The following is a 16,597-nucleotide window of genomic DNA, read 5'->3' as shown; positions in this document are numbered from 1 at the left end:
AAGAAGTAGAAGTCTAATGAAGAATAGCTACTTAAAATGCACTCCAGGTTTTAATTTAGTTCAATTCAGAGGCGTAGGTAGAAATCTACTGATGGCAGGGCCAGCTAAAATGTGCAGTATGTGGGCCAACTGTCATCGATGACAGTTATGTTGTACAAACGGTTATCTTGGCTGGTTTTGCTTGTAAATACTTTTTTAGTTGTATTACGAACTTTGAAATATTTTTTCTACTGTCATCTATCGCACACAACAAACAATCTGACGTGATTTCACTTTACAGACCAAGTAGTCTTGTAGGCACAATGGCGACCGGTCATTGTGAGAGAACCACCTGTTTAGCAACTGTTTTGCATGTTAGTTTGGCGACAATACGTATCACATATCAGTTTGCAAACTATGTAAAAAAAAATATTGAGTTAATAAAGCAGCATATAAACATAGTCTCTTTTTTGCTTTCTTGAGTAAGGCTGCTCCAAAATGCAGGTGTTTCAGCCTAGCTCAGTGCTTTCTGTGGTGGTTGGGCAGCCAGCGTAAAATACAGAGCGGAGGCGTTGGTAATGTTCTCTAGTTGCGCCTTGATTGGCTCAGTGTTATGTCATTCATGGGGACACTACGTCACCACAAAATCTACAGGGAGAACTGGAAAATTCAAGCCCCTTGGGTTCTGCCATAGATTTACATTAGAAGTGCCCATCCAATAAGGCTCAAGGTTATTGGCCACAGATAAAATTACGTCAAATCACATTATATCAACTGTAGCTTTGATTGGACAGATCATGTCAACATCATACTTTCTAAATCTTAGCTAGCAAGCTAGACAAGCAGTCATCTTCAAGAATTATGTTGACAATCTACTGGCAAATCCTTGTCATATGAAGAGAAATTATAGATAAAACATATCGGTGCTCATCGGCCATTGGTCATAAACATTACACAACAAGTTGGAAATCGCAAATTCAACAATGAGTGGTTTGGAAGGAATCAGTGACTAATTGCAAGTGTTAGCTAACTGCAAAGCAATCGCTAGCCTGCTATTCAGTGGAGACGTGGTCCAAGTCTGGGTTTAAGGCTCTCTTTTCCTGTCATGACTTCCGCCGAAGTCGGTTCCTCTCCTTATTCGGGCGGCGCTTGGCTGTCGACGTCACCGGTCTTCTAGCCATCGCCGCTCCACTTTTAATTTTCCATTTATTTTGTCTTGTTTTCCCGCACACCTGGTTTACATTCCCTCATGAATCTACGTGTATATTATCCTCTGTTCCACCCCATGTCTGTGTGTGTAATTGTTCATTACATGTATTGTGTGACACGTCAGGCTGGGTTTTTTCCGGGTATTGTTTCAACCCGTGGTATTGTATTGTGGTTCTTTATTTATAGTGACCAGTGCGCTATTTCACTTTTGCCTTGCTGGAGTGTTGTGACGCTGTTGCGTCCGACTTGTGCTTCTGCCAATTAAAGTGTGCCTGTTCATTCCTCTCTGCTCTTCTGCACCTGACTCTAGTTGACCAGTTGCACCCACGGTCTGACATTTCCAAGCTTAAAAGGATAAACATTCACATGCAACACCACTGGCCAGAAAATATTAAATACATTGGCCATGCTGTCAATCCAGCATGACTTCTGCTGCATTCAAAACAACTGGAAACACAGAACGGGGAAATCTCAGACACCAGTGAGTTCAAAACAACGGGGAACTAGGAAAAAAAACAAGCCTTGACTGGGAAAATACAATTTGAACAGTTATCCAACTCGGAATTCCAAGTCGGGAACTCGGGCCTCTTCCTAGAGTGCTGACCTGAAGATCACTGATGTCATGATTCAAACTAGTTTTTTTCAGAGTTCCCAGTTGTCTTAAACTCCACAAATCCAGAGAATGCCAGACTTTGATGACAAAGTTTGCCCACAAGAAGGACCGCCGTGCAACCTTGCTGTTCAAGTGAGCACAGCACAACAAGGTGAGTCCAAAAACATATTGTATGCTGCTGCATAAATTATGTAATATTCCAGTGAGATATGTATACTGTAGCTAAGAAAGTAATACAAAGTGTGTGTTGTGTAGTAAGCTGTTTGAGCCCATGTGCCTCACCCTAATCATTTGGTCCCTTTCCCCATCATAACGCAGCCTACTGTTCTAACTTGGTGGTGCACTTGTAGCCTATAGCCTGTTTTAGAGAAATGTCATCATCGAACACTGTAAGAGCTTTCATTGTCTGCTTATATGCCCCCTTTATTTATCCTACGTGTCTGACTTGGTATACAGGGAGAATACTGTAAGAACGGTCCATGTTCTGAATTCTGTCGCTGTACATTTCAAAAGTGCTGAACAAATAGTTATATTGACTACATCCGTCTTAGCTCGCTCATTAATGTCAGTCTAAATTACGGATTGCCTCTGATCCGCTCATTGTCCCCTTATGCCATAGTTTTTACATCTCAATTGTCAGTAGAAACTACATTTGTTTAAGCAAGTCAGCCATGCTTTTTTTTAAGGCAGTAAATGAGGCTGCATGAACTGTTTCGCTGCCAGACAAGGCTCCACTGATAGCCAGGTGTAGCGGTGGTAAGAATTCACTCCATGGTGCTGAAAAGAAAACTCTGCTGTTGGAACAGTTTTATGGGCTTTATGGGCACTGTTTGTCACCGTTATATTGCAGTTCATGTATTGTTTAGTGTTGTGTGGTGGCTTTGCTGGCATGCATCAACAACAAAAATGTGAGTTTGCCCCACCAAGATTTACAAGCTAAAATTGCTACTGTAGGCATACGTAAATTCATTACTCTTGGTTATGTCTCAGTGGAGGGAGGGAGAGAGCGAGTCGAAGTGGAGAAGCGTGTCTCACGACTTCCAAAAGTGTTGAATAAAAACCAGCTCTGTAGTGCTGATCATTGTCTCTGAATGTACTGAAGCTGTCATTAAGGCCCTCGATTAGATCAACGCAATCAATGATTGATATAGAGGGGGATTGGATGCCGGCCCTTCATGGTGAAATCACTGATATCAATAACTTGGCAAATGCTCCAACATCCTCTTCTACAGTGCCTTCAGAAAGTATTCACGCTTCTTATCATTTCTACATTTTGTTGTGTTACAGTCTGAATTTAAAATTGATTAAATTTAGATTTTGTGTAGCTGTTTAAACCTCTTATGGCTGAGATCGGCTAAGATCCCGTTAACGGGATCGATATGACAACAGCCATTGAAAGTGCAGGGCGCCAAATTCAAAACAGAAATCTCATAATTAAAATTCCTCAAAGATAGAAGTATTTTACACCATTTTAAAGATAAAGATTTTGTTAATCCCACCACAGTGTCCGATGTCAAAAAGGCTTTACGACAAAAGCACACCAAATGCTTATGTTAGGTCTGCACCTACTCACAGAAAAACAGCCATTTTTCCAGCCAAAGAGAGGAGTCACAAAAAGCAGAAATAGAGATCAAATGAATCACTAACCTTTGATCTTCATCAGATGACACTCATAGGACTTCATGTTACACAATACATGTATGTTTTGTTCGAAAAAAGTGCATATTTATATCCAAAAATCTCAGTTTACATTGGCGCATTACGTTCAGTAATGTTTTGCTTCCAAAACATCCAGTGATTTTGCAGAGCCACATCAATTTACAGAAATAGTCATCATAAACTTTAATATAAGATACAAGTGTTATGCACAGAATTAGAGATATACTTCTCCTTAATCCAACCGCTGTGCCAGATTTAAAAAAAAACTTTACAGAAAAAGCAAACCATGCAATAATCTGAGTACAGCGCTCAGACAACAAAACCAGCCATACATATATCCGCCATGTTGGAGTCAACAGAAGTCAGAAATAGCGTTATAAATATTCACTTACCTTTGATGATCTTCATCAGAATGCACTCCCAGGAATCCCAGTTCCACAATAAATGTTTGTTTTGTTCGATAAAGTACATCATTTATGTCCAAATAGCTCCTTTTTGTTTGCGCGTTTAGCCCAGTAATCCAAATTCATGAGGCGCGAACAGACAAAGTCCAAAAGTTCCGTTACAGTCTGTAGAAACATGTCAAACGATGTATAGAATCAATCTTTAGGATGTTTTTATCATAAATCTTCAATAATGTTTCAACCGGAGAATTCCTATGTCTTCAGAAATGCAATGGGACGCAAGCTAACTCACGTGAACGCGTGTGGTCAGCTCATGGCACTCTGCCAGACCCCTGACTCAAAGAGCCCTCATTCCCCCCTCCTTCACAGTAGAAGCATCAAACAAGGTTCTAAAGACTGTTGAAATCTAGTGGAAGCCTTAGGAAGTGCAATATGAAACAGATCAGGGCGTGACAGTATCAATACACCCAATCACTACATGTAACGGTTTTCGTCATCTGAAGAAGAGTAGTCGGACCAAAGCTCAGCGTGGTAAGTGTTTATGTTTTTTATTTACACTGAACACTAAACAAAATAACAAGAGAATAAATGAAACCGAAACAGTCCTGTAAGGTGCAAAACACTAAACAGAAAATAACTACCCACAAAGCATCGGTGGGGAAAAGCTACCTAAGTATGATTCTCAATCAGAGACAACGATAGACAGCTGCCTCTGATTGAGAACCACACCCGGCCAAACACAAAGAAATACAAAACATAGAAAATGAACATAGAATGCCCACCCAAATCACACCCTGACCAAACCAAAATAGAGACATAAAAAGCTCTCTACGGTCAGGGCATGACACTACAAAGATACAGGCATTCTTCCTAGCTCCGTTGACAAAGAGGAACCCGCTCAGGGATTTCACCGTAAGGCCAATGGTGACATTAAAACAGTTACAGAATTTAATGGTTGTGATAGGAGAAAACTGAGGATGGGTCAACAACATTGTAGTTACTCCAGAATACTAACATAAATTACAGAGTGAAAAGAAGAAAGCAGGTACAGAATACAAATATTCCAAAACATGCATCATGTTTGCACAAGGCATTAAAGTACAACTGCAAAAAATGTGGCAAGCAATTCACTTTGTCCTGAATGCAACATTTTATATTTGGGGCAAATCCAACACAACACATCACTGAGTAAAACTCTTCATATTTTCAAGCATGGTGGTGGCTGCATTATGTTATGGGTATGCTTGTCATCAGCAAGGACTAGGGAGTTAAGCAGAGAGGATAGGGTGCTTGTTTCTGGTCCATTATGTAATATAACTGTTTCTCATGCTGACAAAGCATTGTGGCTATGGCCCATGGGGATGCATTGTGTAGCCAGACATGCTCCACGTGTGCGGTTCGAGCTTGTTTCCTGAAAGATTAAACAAATGAAGAAACTATTCATAGTTTACAGGAACATAATGATTTTTCACAACACTTTCTCACTTTATAATTAAGTATAATATCCTTCTTAGTTTCAGGCCATACAATGCATTACACACAAGCTCTCTGGAAATTGTATTTTTGATATGCTCAAATACATACAATATAGTTTTAAAAATGTATTGGAGAGGTCAGGGTAGTACATATTTCACTATGGCCAGGAACAATTTACATAATCCTTTGACACAAGACAATAAGTGTCACGATCGTGTGGCAGATTGACGGACCAAAACGCAGCATTTGGAAAATAAGCCATCTTCTTTTATTTTAAAGATGACGAAAAAACACGAAACACTTAATACAAACGATCGTGAAGCTAATAAACGTCGTGCACACACACAGGCTACAAACGTTCTGACAGACAACTACTCACCACCAATGAAAGCCTATGGCTACCCTAAATAAGGCTCCCAATCAGAGACAACCGAAATCAGCTGTCTCTAATTGGGAACTCATTCAGGTAACCATAGACTCCCCTAGACAACTAAACATACATAGACAACACTAGACACATGTACTCAACACAAACCCATATACTATACCCAACAACCCCTTTACCATAAAAACACCCAAAACCAACAAAACACAAACATTCCCCATGTCACACCCTGACCTAACTAAAATAATAAAGAAAACAAAGAATACTAAGGCCAGGGCGTGACATAACCCCCCCCTTAAGGTGCGAACTCCGGGCGCACCATTACACAGTCTAGGGGAGGGTCTGGGTGGGCTTCCATCCACGGTGGCGGCTCCGGCTCTGGTTGTGGTCCCCACGTCACCACAGTCCCTAACCACCTCCTAGGCTTCCTCCAAATGACCCCCCTCCACATTAACCCCATTGCATTAAGGGGCAGTTCCGGACTAAGGGGCAGCTCCGGACTAAGGGGCAGTACCAGGGTCAGGGGCAGTACCAGGGTAAGGGGCAGTACCAGGGTAAGGGGCAGTACCAGGGTAAGGGGCAGCACCAGGGTAAGGGGCAGCACCAGGGTAAGGGGCAGCTCCGGACTGAGGGACTGCAGCTCCGGACTGAGGGACTGCAGCTCCGGACTGAGGGACTGCAGCTCCGGACTGAGGGACTGCAGCTCCGGACTGAGGGACTGCAGCTCCGGACTGAGGGACTGCAGCTCCGGACTGAGGGACTGCAGCTCCGGACTGAGGGACTGCAGCTCCGGACTGAGGGATGGCCCATGGCTGGCTGACGGATCTGGCTGCTCATGGCTAGCTGACGGATCTGGCTGCTCATGGCTAGCTGACGGATCTGGCTGCTCATGGCTGGCTGACGGATCTGGCTGCTCATGGCTGGCTGACGGATCTGGCTGCTCATGGCTAGCTGACGGATCTGGCTGCTCATGGCTAGCTGACGGATCTGGCTGCTCATGGCTGGCTGACGGATCTGGCTGCTCATGGCTGGCTGACGGATCTGGCTGCTCATGGCTGGCTGACGGATCTGGCTGCTCATGGCTGGCTGACGGATCTGGCTGCTCATGGCTGGCTGACGGATCTGGCTGCTCATGGCTGGCTGACGGATCTGGCTGCTCATGGCTGGCTGACGGATCTGGCTGCTCATGGCTGGCTGACGGATCTGGCTGCTCATGGCTGGCTGACGGCTCTGGCTGCTCATGGCTGGCTGACGGCTCTGGCAGATCCTGTCTGGCTGGCGGCTCTGGCAGATCCTGTCTGGTTGGCGGCTCTGGCAGATCCTGTCTGGTTGGCGGCTCTGGCAGATCCTGTCTGGTTGGCGGCTCTGGCAGATCCTGTCTGGTTGGCGGCTCTGGCAGATCCTGTCTGGTTGGCGGCTCTGGCAGATCCTGTCTGGTTGGCGGCTTTGGCAGATCCTGTCTGGTTGGCGGCTCTGGCAGATCCTGTCTGGTTGGCGGCTCTGGCAGATCCTGTCTGACGGACGGCTCTGGCAGATCCTGTCTGACGGACGGCTCTAGCGGCTCCTGTCTGACGGACGGCTCTAGCGGCTCCTGTCTGACGGACGGCTCTAGCGGCTCCTGTCTGACGGACGGCTCTAGCGGCTCCTGTCTGACGGACGGCTCTAGCGGCTCCTGTCTGACGGACGGCTCTAGCGGCTCCTGTCTGACGGACGGCTCTAGCGGCTCCTGTCTGGCTGGCAGCTCAGTGGGCTCATGGCAGACGGGCGGCTTTGCAGGCTCATTGCAGACGGATGGCTCAGATGGCGCTGGGGAGACGGATGGCTCAGATGGCGCTGGGGAGACGGATGGCTCAGATGGCGCTAGGGAGACGGATGGCTCAGATGGCGCTAGGGAGACGGATGGCTCAGATGGCGCTAGGGAGACGGATGGCTCAGATGGCGCTAGGGAGACGGGCAGTTCAGTCATCGCTGTGCAGACGGCAGACTCCTGCCGGCTGAGGCGCACTGTAGGCCTGGTGCGTGGTGCCGGGACTGGTGGCACCGGGCTGGGGACACGCATCTCAGGGCTAGTGCGGGGAGCAGCAACAGGACGCACAGGACTCTGGGGACACACAGGAGGCTTGGTGCGTGGTTTAGACACTGGTGGTAAAGGGCTGGAGACACGCACCATATAGCTAGTGCGTGGAGGAGGCACTGGTGGTACTGGGTTGGGGCGGGGAGGTGGCGCCGGAAATACCGGACCGTGCAGGCGTACTGGCTCCCTTGAGCGCCGAGCCTGCCCAACCTTACCTGGTTGTATGCTCCCCGTCGCCTGACCAGTGCGGGGAGGTGGAATAACCCGCACCGGCCTATGTAGGCGAACCGGGGACACCATGCGTAAGGCTGGTGCCATGTACGCCGGCCCGAGGAGACGCACTGGTGACCAGATGCGTTGGGCCGGCTTCATGACATACGGCTCAACGCTCAGTCTAGCCCGGCCGATACGTGGAGCTGAAATGTACCGAACCGGGCTATGCACGCGTACAGGAGACACCGTGCGCTCTACTGCGTAACACGGTGTCTGCCCGTACTCTCGCTCTCCACGGTAAGTACAGGGAGTAGGCGCAGGTTTCCTACCTGACTTCGCCACACTCCCTTTAAGGCCCCCCCCAAGAAATTTTTGGGTTGTACTCACGGGCTTCCAGCCTTGTCTCCGTGCTGCCTCCTCATATCGCCTCCTCTCGGCTTTAGCTGCCTCCAGCTCTTCACGAGGAAGGCGATATTCTCCCGGTTGTGCCCACGGCCCCTTACCATCCAGTATCTCCTCCCATGTCCACGAATCCTGTGTAGGTGGGTCCTGTTGCCGCTTTCCATGCCGCTTGGTCCTGTAATGGTGAGTAGTTCTGTCACGATCGTGTGGCGGATTGACGGACCAAAACGCAGCATTTGGAAAATAAGCCATCTTCTTTTATTTTAAAGATGACGAAAAATAAACACGAAACACTTAATACAAACTAACAAAACAACAAACGATCGTGAAGCTAATAAACGTCGTGCGCACACACACAGGCTACAAACGTTCTGACATAGACAACTACTCACCACCAATGAAAGCCTATGGCTACCCTAAATAAGGCTCCCAATCAGAGACAACCGAAATCAGCTGTCTCTAATTGGGAACTCATTCAGGTAACCATAGACTCTCCTAGACAACTAAACATACATAGACAACACTAGACACATGTACTCAACACAAACCCATATACTATACCCAACAACCCCTTTACCATAAAAACACCCAAAACCAACAAAACACAAACATTCCCCATGTCACACCCTGACCTAACTAAAATAATAAAGAAAACAAAGAATACTAAGGCCAGGGCGTGACAATAAGGGGTTAACAAGTCTTGCATCATTAGTGGGCAGTCCTGTATTATTCTCGAGATTCAATCTCTTTTCCTTAATAACATGAAAACACATTACAACATGATCCAGCACCCAATCTAAACTACATACCTTTAATGGGATACTTCCGATTAACATTGTTTTTATTGTTGGGCAGGCCCCTATAGTTCCAGATCTAGAGCTCCGTGCCCTGGACTAACGGAATCATGATGGTGCCCATAGGCAATACGCTGAGACTAACAACTCTCAGTGGAATGGAAATGAATGAGTAAAAACAACCTGAAGGGAAATAGCGGCTGTATTTCTCTATTTTGAAAGTTATATATCTTGACATCTTGATGGTTGACATGCAAAACATTTTGGGACTATACCAACAATGGACTAATGAAACAAATACCAAAAGATAGTTTTGGAGTAAAAATAACCCGAAGGGAAATTGCATCCACGCATTGGCACACTAACAATGACTTTCATAAGTCGATTTCTACGTTCAGCAGTGCTCGGCTTGAACTCAAATATGTGCCGGTACTCACGTATTATATTTAGGAGCTCCACAATACTTTTGAGCTGATATTCTATTAGATGAACAGGAGCTCAAGCAGTAGAACATTTGAGGTGTCGGTACTCAGCTCCGGAAAGCTCCTACCCAAGTCAAGCACTGACGTTCAGTTATGGATATGTTTCGGCTTTGAAGTGTAGCCAGGTAAAATTGTTGGTTAAAGAATCGATTGACGTCAATATAATTAACATAATACAAAAATCCCCACCATAATCCCCAGTATTCATTTCCTGTTTTCAATGCTTCCTCTTCCTCCTCTAACTTCATTCTTGGGAACCGTCCTAGAGCTTCAATGTCCCAAAAAGTTTGTAAAGCTTTCTATACCCAACTTTAAACTCTATTATTGGGCATGTCAGCTGAGGTCACTGAGTATGGACTGCATCACAGTCCACCACATCCGCCTACGTCGGCCTTCCACATCTGCTGTGGGCTGTGGAAGACCTACAGTGCTGTTTGTCAGACCAGGAGACATCCTGAAAATCAGTCTTCTCACGAAAACATCTGTAGCGTCCTAACTGTTTGGGCTACAAACTAATATGACCCCACTATGGAAAGAGGAGACTCTCACAAAACAATTAATGTCTGAAGGTAACCCTCGTCTGGTAACCCTCGTCTGAAGGTAACCCTCGTCTGGTTAAAACAATTAATGGAAGGAATTATGGAAGTAGTTTTGTGCCGACAAAAAAAGGGGTTAAATCCTGAACTTTCTTCTAAACCTTATTCCTTATGATTTATTTTTTGACTGTTTCAACGTTTTTCTGTCAGCTATAGCATTAAAGGCCAAATGAAATATAGGGCTTATTAAGTGAGAATATAAATGTACTTTATATTCTATAATGCACAACTGATAATCCTGATGGATTCATAACTTCTTAAATGTATGACATCCATATGAATGAAACAGATGAACATTGAATTAAAATAAACAAGGTGGATGTCGTTTCCAAAAATAGTGATCCAAGATACCTTTAATTCTCCAAACATCACAAATAGTGATCCAAGATACCTTTAATTCTCCAAACATCACAAATAGTGATCCAAGATACCTTTAATTCTCCAAACATCACAAATAGTGATCCAATATACCTTTAATTCTCCAAACATCACAAATAGTGATCCAAGATACCTTTAATTCTCCAAACATCACAAATAGTGATCCAAGATACCTTTAATTCTCCAAACATCACAAATAGTGATCCAAGATACCTTTAATTCTCCAAACATCACAAATAGTGCAAATGTACATTAAAACAAACAAAACCTTCCCCAAAAGCTATTTCAGAAAACTGAAAGTAAAATCTCTCAAACTTACACAGTGGTAGCAACATTAACACAGTAACTAACAACAGTGGGGCAGAGGGGGAACAAGCTAGAACACAAATTCAAACACTTCTAAACGAATTTCACTCTCCAGTGTCACCCAAAATAACTCCAGACAGAATCATGTTTTTACTCTGTTAAGTAGTTCCTCCCACTGAAATAGAAACGCCTGCGCTCATGATAACGTAACATTACACAAAGTGTAGAGGAGCAGATGTCAAGCAAATATAAACCTCCGGTGCACTCCTGCCTGGCCAATAATATACATGTAGGATCTTAATTTGATCACTCTTTTGTTGCAGAGAATTTTCCTGCACAGCGGGAAACGCAAACTTGTAGTGTATTTGAGTTTTAAAAATGCATCTAAAGTTTGTAATTTCCACTTTGAAATTTCAGACTTGATTTGCCCTAATTATAAATGTATCAACCCCATACAAAAATGTCCATTAATTATAATCCACATAATAATTCACATTTCCTGTTGCTGCAAGATTATTTTCCTGCTGTAGCAACTGGCTCAAATTCAGATCCTACATCTGCAGTAATACTGCTGTAACGAAGTGCTGGAGTTTTAATACTAGAATATATTTTAGCTAAAGTAAAGTGTATTTTTTTATCATGTATGAGGGTTATTTGTTTAACGCATACACTTTTGCATATTACAGATTCGCTAATAAGCATGTGCATAAGACTATAGCAGTTGATAGTTGTAAGGTTAAGATGGAAACACTCAGAAACATGCATTTGCCTGCTGTTTTCCGTTTGAATATTCCTGTTCTCTAGCATTTTAGAGCATCTTGAAATTGATCATGTTCAGACTCCACCGCTTCCTTATTTAACTTTCAAAACAACAAAAAACAATCAATGGAAAACAAGGCATTACGAGACTAATGTCACAAACAGGAACTGAACTCACTGCATAAACATTTGTGAACTAGGAACACAAAGTTGAGTCCTACTTCTGGACATTTGTTTTTACTATGGATCTGGTTAAAGGCACATTTGACAGGCAGGATATGTAGGATTATCTGTCCAATACCTATTCAATAAATAAAAGCATCAAATATTTCCAACACGTTTAAACTGTTTTGTTGTTTCAGACACCAAATTGCAGTATACTGTACCTACAGTATAGACTTCTGTCCTTTTCCCCTTTCATCCACGATCTCCCACTCTGCTTGAGTGTTGGTGCACCCAAAGTAAACATTTAACATCTTCAATCACAAGACCTTGTCAACAATGTCCGTTCTGTTCTTTTCGTCGACATCCACATACATTCACCTCAATAAAGAATCAGACAACAGATGCTTGCTGTGTGCTGTCTGCACAGTCCAAGCCAACGTACTGCAATAAATGAGGAAGCTCGTTTTGGCATTCTTTGTTTGCACAAATTGACCACTTCACTTCCATCTTGCCATTGTAATTGTCAATAATCAGAATGCTTATTTAACAATAGGTGAAAAGGGGTGAATCAATCCACCTGCTGCATGGGTCTAATGTAGGTATTTGATGTAGCTAAGTACTGGAGCCCTGCCACTTCCCTAATATCCCATTCAGTAGAAAATACCTTTTTGAAGTAACCCATTGTATAATACACTACTGTAACAGATTATACAGTATCTTAGAAAGAAAGGTGCTATTTAGAACCTAAAACGGTTAATCGCCTATCCCCATAGGAGAACTCTTTGAATAACTATTTTTGGTTCCAGGTAGAACCCTTTTGATTCCATGTAGAACCCTTTTGTTTTCCATGTAAAACCCTTTCCAGAGAGGGTTCTACCTGGAACCAAAAAAGGTTCTACCTGGAACCAAAAATCCTATGGGGACAGTTGAAGAACCATTTTGGAAAGCTTTTTAAAAAAGCTGTAAGGCACTTATCTGGTGATTAGTTAGTTAGGGGTATGCCTTTGTGACCTGAAGTTAAAACACTAAATAACGGCATATAGTCATAGATTGTGTAACAAAGTGTAGTGACCTCTTTGGCACTCTCAATCACACACGCTAACAAACACACATCAAGGCACACACTCACACACACACACACACACACACACACACACACACACACACACACACACACACACACACACACACACACACACACACACACACACACACACACACAAACGACCCTTTGGAAAGAATTCAACTTGGTTAAGCTTCTCTAGTGTCCATGAGTTATTTACTCAAAATTAAAACCTAACAGTACACACACACTATGCACAAAAAAACACAACTTAAATCCAATCAAAACACAATCTGAAGAGCAGGGTGACTGTTGACAACCAGTCATAGGTTGCAATGAGGCTCTGTCATATCATAGAGAGGGGGTGAGTGAACATTGTTTTATGTCCTCCTAGTGCAGTCCCATAACACAGTTCTCAGTCTCTTCCATGCAGTGTTGATGTCATGATCCACACACATACAACTTTAGTCCCAATGTGCATCCAGGTGACCTTCCACTGGGCTGCCTGGTTCAGGTGTGACCTTCCACTGGGCTGCCTGGTTCAGGTGTGACCTTCCACTGGGCTGCCTGGTTCGGGTGTGACTTTCCACTGGGCTGCCTGGTTCGGGTGTGACTTTCCACTGGGCAGCCTGGTTCAGATGTGACCTTCGACTGGACTGCCTGGTTCAGGTGTGACTTTCCACTGGACTGCCTGGTTCGGGTGTGACTTTCCACTGGGCTGCCTAGTTCAGGTGTGATCTTCAATTGGACTGCCTGGTTCGGATGTGACCTTCGACTGGACTGCCTGGTTCAGGTGTGACTTTCCACTGGGCTGCCTGGTTCAGGTGTGAACTTCAATTGGGCTGCCTGGTTCAGGTGTGATCTTCAATTGGACTGCCTGGTTCAGGTGTGACCTTCGACTGGACTGCCTGGTTCGGGTGTGACCTTCTACTAGGCTGCCTGGTTCAGGTGTGACCTTCTACTAGGCTGCCTGGTTCAGGTGTGTCCAACGCCAGGCCTCACTGCAGTGCACACTTCTCCTGCTTGCTCTTCTTGCTGTACTTCCTGCGTCTCTGCTCCAGGCCTCTCTCCAGCCTCTCGTCCTCCTCCAGAGCCCTAGGCGCAGAGAACAGGTAGAGACCTGCTAGAACAGTAGTCCCATAGCAAACAGTCACTCTCTCAGACTTACGTTCAACTGTGTGGCAGAGGAAGACAAATGAAAACAACAAACAAAGACAGCGGACATCTCATTCACCCCATAGCATACCGTCCTCCCAGACGGTGTTTGTGTTTGCTGTGTTTGCTGTGTGTATTCAGCATGTGCGACTCAGCTGGGCCAATTCCCTATATCGTGCACTACTTTTTTTACCAGGGGCCAATTAGGCTTTAGTCAAAAGTAGTGCACTATATAGGGAATAGGGTACCATTTGGGATGCAGCCCTGGCTGTCTCACCCTTTCTCCTTGGCGTCCATGTTGTGGACCAGCTCGTCCCTCAGGTTGACCAGAGACACCAGCTCCTGCAGTAGCAGCTGCTCCCTGTGTTTATGGGCCACTGTCTCCTGCCACTCTGGAGGACAGGAAAAGGGAGAGGGAGAGAGTGAAAGAGGGAGACAGTGAGCGGAGGAGAGGGAGAGAGGGAGACAGTGAGCGGAGGAGAGGGAGAGCGTGAGAGGAGGAGAGGGAGAGAGTGAGAGAGGAAGAGAGGGAGAGCGTGAGAGAGGAAGAGAGGGAGAGCGTGAAAGAGGAAGAGAGGGAGACAGTGAGCGTAGGAGAGGAAGAGAGGGAGAGCGTGAGAGGAGGAGAGGAAGAGAGTGAAAGAGGAAGAGGGAGACAGTGAGCGTAGGAGAGGAAGAGAGGGAGACAGTGGTAAGAGATTGAGGGTGGTACAGAGTAGAGAAGACAGTTGTTGCTTTGTCAACGTTCAATTGAGTTCCATGACCAGCTTTTTATTGCAATATGTTTCTTCATTTTAAACTATACCCTCATGATTCAACTGGAAGTAAACAAAGGATTAAAATAAAGTGTGTGTCATTAAAGAAAGGATCACTTCCTCAAACCAGCAGGTGGACAGATACCACGGCATAGTTGGGAAGTCTGACTTTACGAAACAGACATATTAATTGTGAGTCAATCACGTCCAAAGTTTACTGCTGTTGGAGACTATCTGACGAGCCGTTTTTAATCTGTTTCTAATTCTAAATGAGCCTAGCGGTAGTAAACATGGGTTAGATGGAATGATCTATGAGCATTGTATTTGGGCAGAGGGAAAGAACTCTGAGTGCCAGAATGAGTCCATAAGGTTGAATAGGAGCCATGTGTCTGGGGTTGGAGCTGATAGATCATAAATTACAGTTCTTATATATCTTCACTGTTTTATACCATTATATACTCTTAGTATGAATATACAGTTTCTATATATTCTTAGAGATTGAAAGTAGTGTTAGGTTTAAACTCTTTGTGTACGAGAGGTGTAATTATCTAGTGGACGGCAGTAGACTGTGTGTCCTCCCAATAACTCAAAGCCTCTCCTGACTGATAAGAAGACCTGTGAAAGGCACCGAGGAGCACCAAGGTTCTGGACTCAGGCTGGGCTACGACAATAGCAATAGGTTGAACACTCAGAGACTGATTGTTTATCCTAGAAATACTCAGTCTAATCGGAAGGTAGAAATATACAGTAACAGTCAAAAGTTTGGACACACCTACTCATTCAAGGGTTTTTCTTTATTTTTAGTATTTTCTACATTGTATTATAATAGTGAAGACATCACAACTATGAAATAACACATATGGAATCATGTAGTAACCAAAAAAGTGTTAACCAAATCAAAATATATTTTATATTTGAGATTCTTGAAAGTAGCCACCCTTTGCCTTGATGACAGCTTTGCACACTCTTGGCATTCTCTCAACCAGCTTCATGAGGTAGTCACCTGGAATGCATTTCAATTAACAGGTGTGCCTTGTTCAAAGTTAATTTGTGGAATTTATTTCCTTCTTAATGCTTGTGAGTCAATCAGTTGTGTTGTGACAAGGTAGGGATGGTATACAGAAGATAGCCCTATTTGGTAAAAGACCAAGTCCATATTATGGCAAGAACAGCTCAAATAGGCAAAGAGAAACAACAGTCCATCATTACTTTAAGACATGAAGGTCAGTCAATCAGGAACATTTCAATAACATTTAAAGTATCTTCAAGTGCAGTCGCAAAAACCATCAGCCGCTACGATGAAACTGTCTCTCATGAGAACCGCCACAGGAAAGGAAGACCCAGAGTTACCTCTGCTGTTGAGGATAAGTTCATTAGAGTTAACTGCACCTCAGATTGCAGCCCCCAAAAATGCTTCACAGAGTTCAAGTAAGACACATCTCAACATCAACTGTTCAGAGGAGACTGTGTGAATCAGACCTTCATTGTCGAATTGCTGCAAAGAAACCACTACTAAAGGACACCAATAAGAATAAGACTTGCTTGGGCCAAGAAACACAAGCAATGTTCATTAAACCGGTGGAAATTTGTCCTTTGGTCTGACGAGTCCAAATTTGAGATATTTGGTTCCAACCGCTGTGTTTTTGTGAGACGCAGAGTAGGTGAACGGATGATCTCCGCATGTGTGGTTCCCACCGTGAATCACGGAGGAAAAGGTGTGATGGTGTGGG

The 16,597-nt window shown here is 44.3% G+C and overlaps 1 protein-coding gene across 4 annotated transcripts in view; it reads right to left on the bottom strand.

Annotated features, from left to right (window-relative positions):
- Positions 1 to 4,394: 4,394 nt before the first annotated feature.
- The window catches only part of ehbp1l1a (EH domain binding protein 1-like 1a), a 50,741-nt gene continuing 38,538 nt past the window's right edge, over positions 4,395 to 16,597 (bottom strand). For 3 of the 4 annotated variants that reach the window (XM_055938915.1, XM_055938916.1, XM_055938917.1), the window contains 2 exons: positions 14,390 to 14,504; positions 10,662 to 14,052 (listed from right to left, as the gene is read on the bottom strand). In XM_055938915.1, the coding sequence (XP_055794890.1) occupies positions 13,956 to 14,052; positions 14,390 to 14,504 (212 nt within the window). In that variant the 3' untranslated portion in view covers positions 10,662 to 13,955. Of the gene's footprint in view, positions 5,276 to 10,661; positions 14,053 to 14,389; positions 14,505 to 16,597 lie in introns of those variants that run through there. The other variant, XR_008761418.1, reaches the window with a different exon arrangement.

Source organism: Salvelinus fontinalis, chromosome 11 (assembly GCF_029448725.1).
Source record: "Salvelinus fontinalis isolate EN_2023a chromosome 11, ASM2944872v1, whole genome shotgun sequence".
NCBI classification, from domain to species: domain Eukaryota; kingdom Metazoa; phylum Chordata; class Actinopteri; order Salmoniformes; family Salmonidae; genus Salvelinus; species Salvelinus fontinalis.
This window is presented reverse-complemented; position numbering and strand designations above follow the sequence as displayed.